A 1,680-nucleotide genomic window follows, 5' to 3' on the forward strand; every position below is an offset into this window, starting at 1 on the left:
CGCCGGGAGCAATGGAGCAGCTGGCCAGCGGCAGGAATCTTGGCTGTTATGATCTGAGCATGAGCAACCACAGGAGGCCCCTCCTCAGAGGCTGCCCCCTTCACATTGAGCCCCCAAAGCCGTGCTTGCTGAGAAATGCCAGGTGAGGGGAGCACCAGGGAGCCCAGAGGACCAGGCAACACAAGGTACCTGCAGTGAGAAGGTCAGCTCCAGCTCCGTCTCCATCAGGCCGCCAGGCGGGAGGACGTATTCATTTGATCTCAGGACTCGCTTTGAACCCTACAACAAGATTGGTAGACGCACACAGCTCAGCTGGAGCGTCTTGGCCACAGACCCCACTGCACCACACACACGAGTCAGTGGTGTTCACAATCCACAAGGAAAGAGCCAGTGCCTTGACTCTGTTCTGTTCCACCTCGCAGAGCCACCTTACACACACCAGTCAACTCTTTGCAAAAGCCTGCAGTTTCTCCTGAGCTGCCAAAAGCCCCTTCTCCTTGCCTACCTGCCAGGGAGCACTTGCTCTTCCCAAGTCTGCTCTGCTTAATCTGGCTCCTTGCACCTGGAGCCCACCGGATGCTGTGGAGGGGGACACCGCTAGAGCCAGAGGGAGCCATGCATACAGCACCAGCAGGGGAAGGAAAGGGTCCCAACACTGCCTAGCCAGGAATGGGACAGATCCTGGAGTACATCTCTGCCCCCCAGCAGATGGACCCAGTGCAGACCCCTGCCCAAGCACAGCTGGCAGGATGGTGCTGCTGGGACCAAGGCAAGATGTCCCAGGGAAACAGGGGTCCCCTTGCTTGCCCAGCTTGTCTCTCAGAAAACGCCTCCTAGTCTTTTCCTCGGGCAACAGTCCTTGTCTCTCCACATAGACAAATCTTTCCTTTACTTCTGTCCTATCTTTACTATCTCTATGGCTTGGCTGCTGACAGAGACACTGAATGACTTGGGGGATGAAAAATGCTGTCTGCATGCACCAGGCTCTCTTGATTGCAGGGTGGCACAACTCACGGACCCCCCCAAAAGGCCCATGCCCACTGGCTGTGTCCCCACAGGGCTATGGGACCAGCTCCAAGTATAAAATAGCCTATGGTGGTTCTTCACTCTCTCCTGCCTCCCTGTGAATGGGCCAGCAAGCTGAGACATTGATCTAGGGAGGCAAGAGGATAGGCCAGTACAGCTGTTCTTGCAAATCAGTTATCAATGAATCATAGAATACCAGGTTGGAAGGAACCTCAAGGATCATCCTGTCCACCCTTTCTTGGCAAAAGCACGGTCTAGACAAGATGGCCCAGCACCCTGACCAGCCGAATCTTAAAAGTGTCCAATGTTGGGGAACCTACCACTTCCCTGGGGAGATTATTCCAATGGCTGATTGTTCTCATTGTGAAAAATATTCCTCTTGTGTCGAATCAGAATCTCCCCAGGAGTAACTTGTACCCATTACTCCTCATCTTTTCCATGTGACTCCTTGTAAAAAGGGAGTCTCCATCTTTGTAGCCACCCTTTAAATACTGGAACATGGCGATAAGGTCTCCCCTAAGCCTTCTTTTCTCAAGGCTGAACAAACCCAGTTCTCTCAGCCTTTCCTCATATGGCAGGCTTCCCAGTCCTTTGATCACCTTTGTGGCCCTTCTCTGGACCCTCTCCAGCCTGTCCACATCTTTTTTGTATAGC

General features: G+C 53.4%; 1 protein-coding gene across 1 annotated transcript in view; it reads right to left on the reverse strand.

Annotated features, from left to right (window-relative positions):
- LOC103923095 (phosphofurin acidic cluster sorting protein 2-like) overlaps positions 1-1,680 on the reverse strand; it is a 27,972-nt gene that overhangs the window by 14,040 nt on the left and 12,252 nt on the right. Inside the window, 1 exon segment of the mRNA XM_009331344.1 lies at positions 190-279. Within this exon segment, the coding sequence (XP_009329619.1) occupies positions 190-279 (90 nt within the window).

This window comes from Pygoscelis adeliae, unplaced genomic scaffold (genome assembly GCF_000699105.1).
Source record: "Pygoscelis adeliae isolate BGI_AS28 unplaced genomic scaffold, ASM69910v1 Scaffold259, whole genome shotgun sequence".
NCBI lineage: Eukaryota > Metazoa > Chordata > Aves > Sphenisciformes > Spheniscidae > Pygoscelis > Pygoscelis adeliae.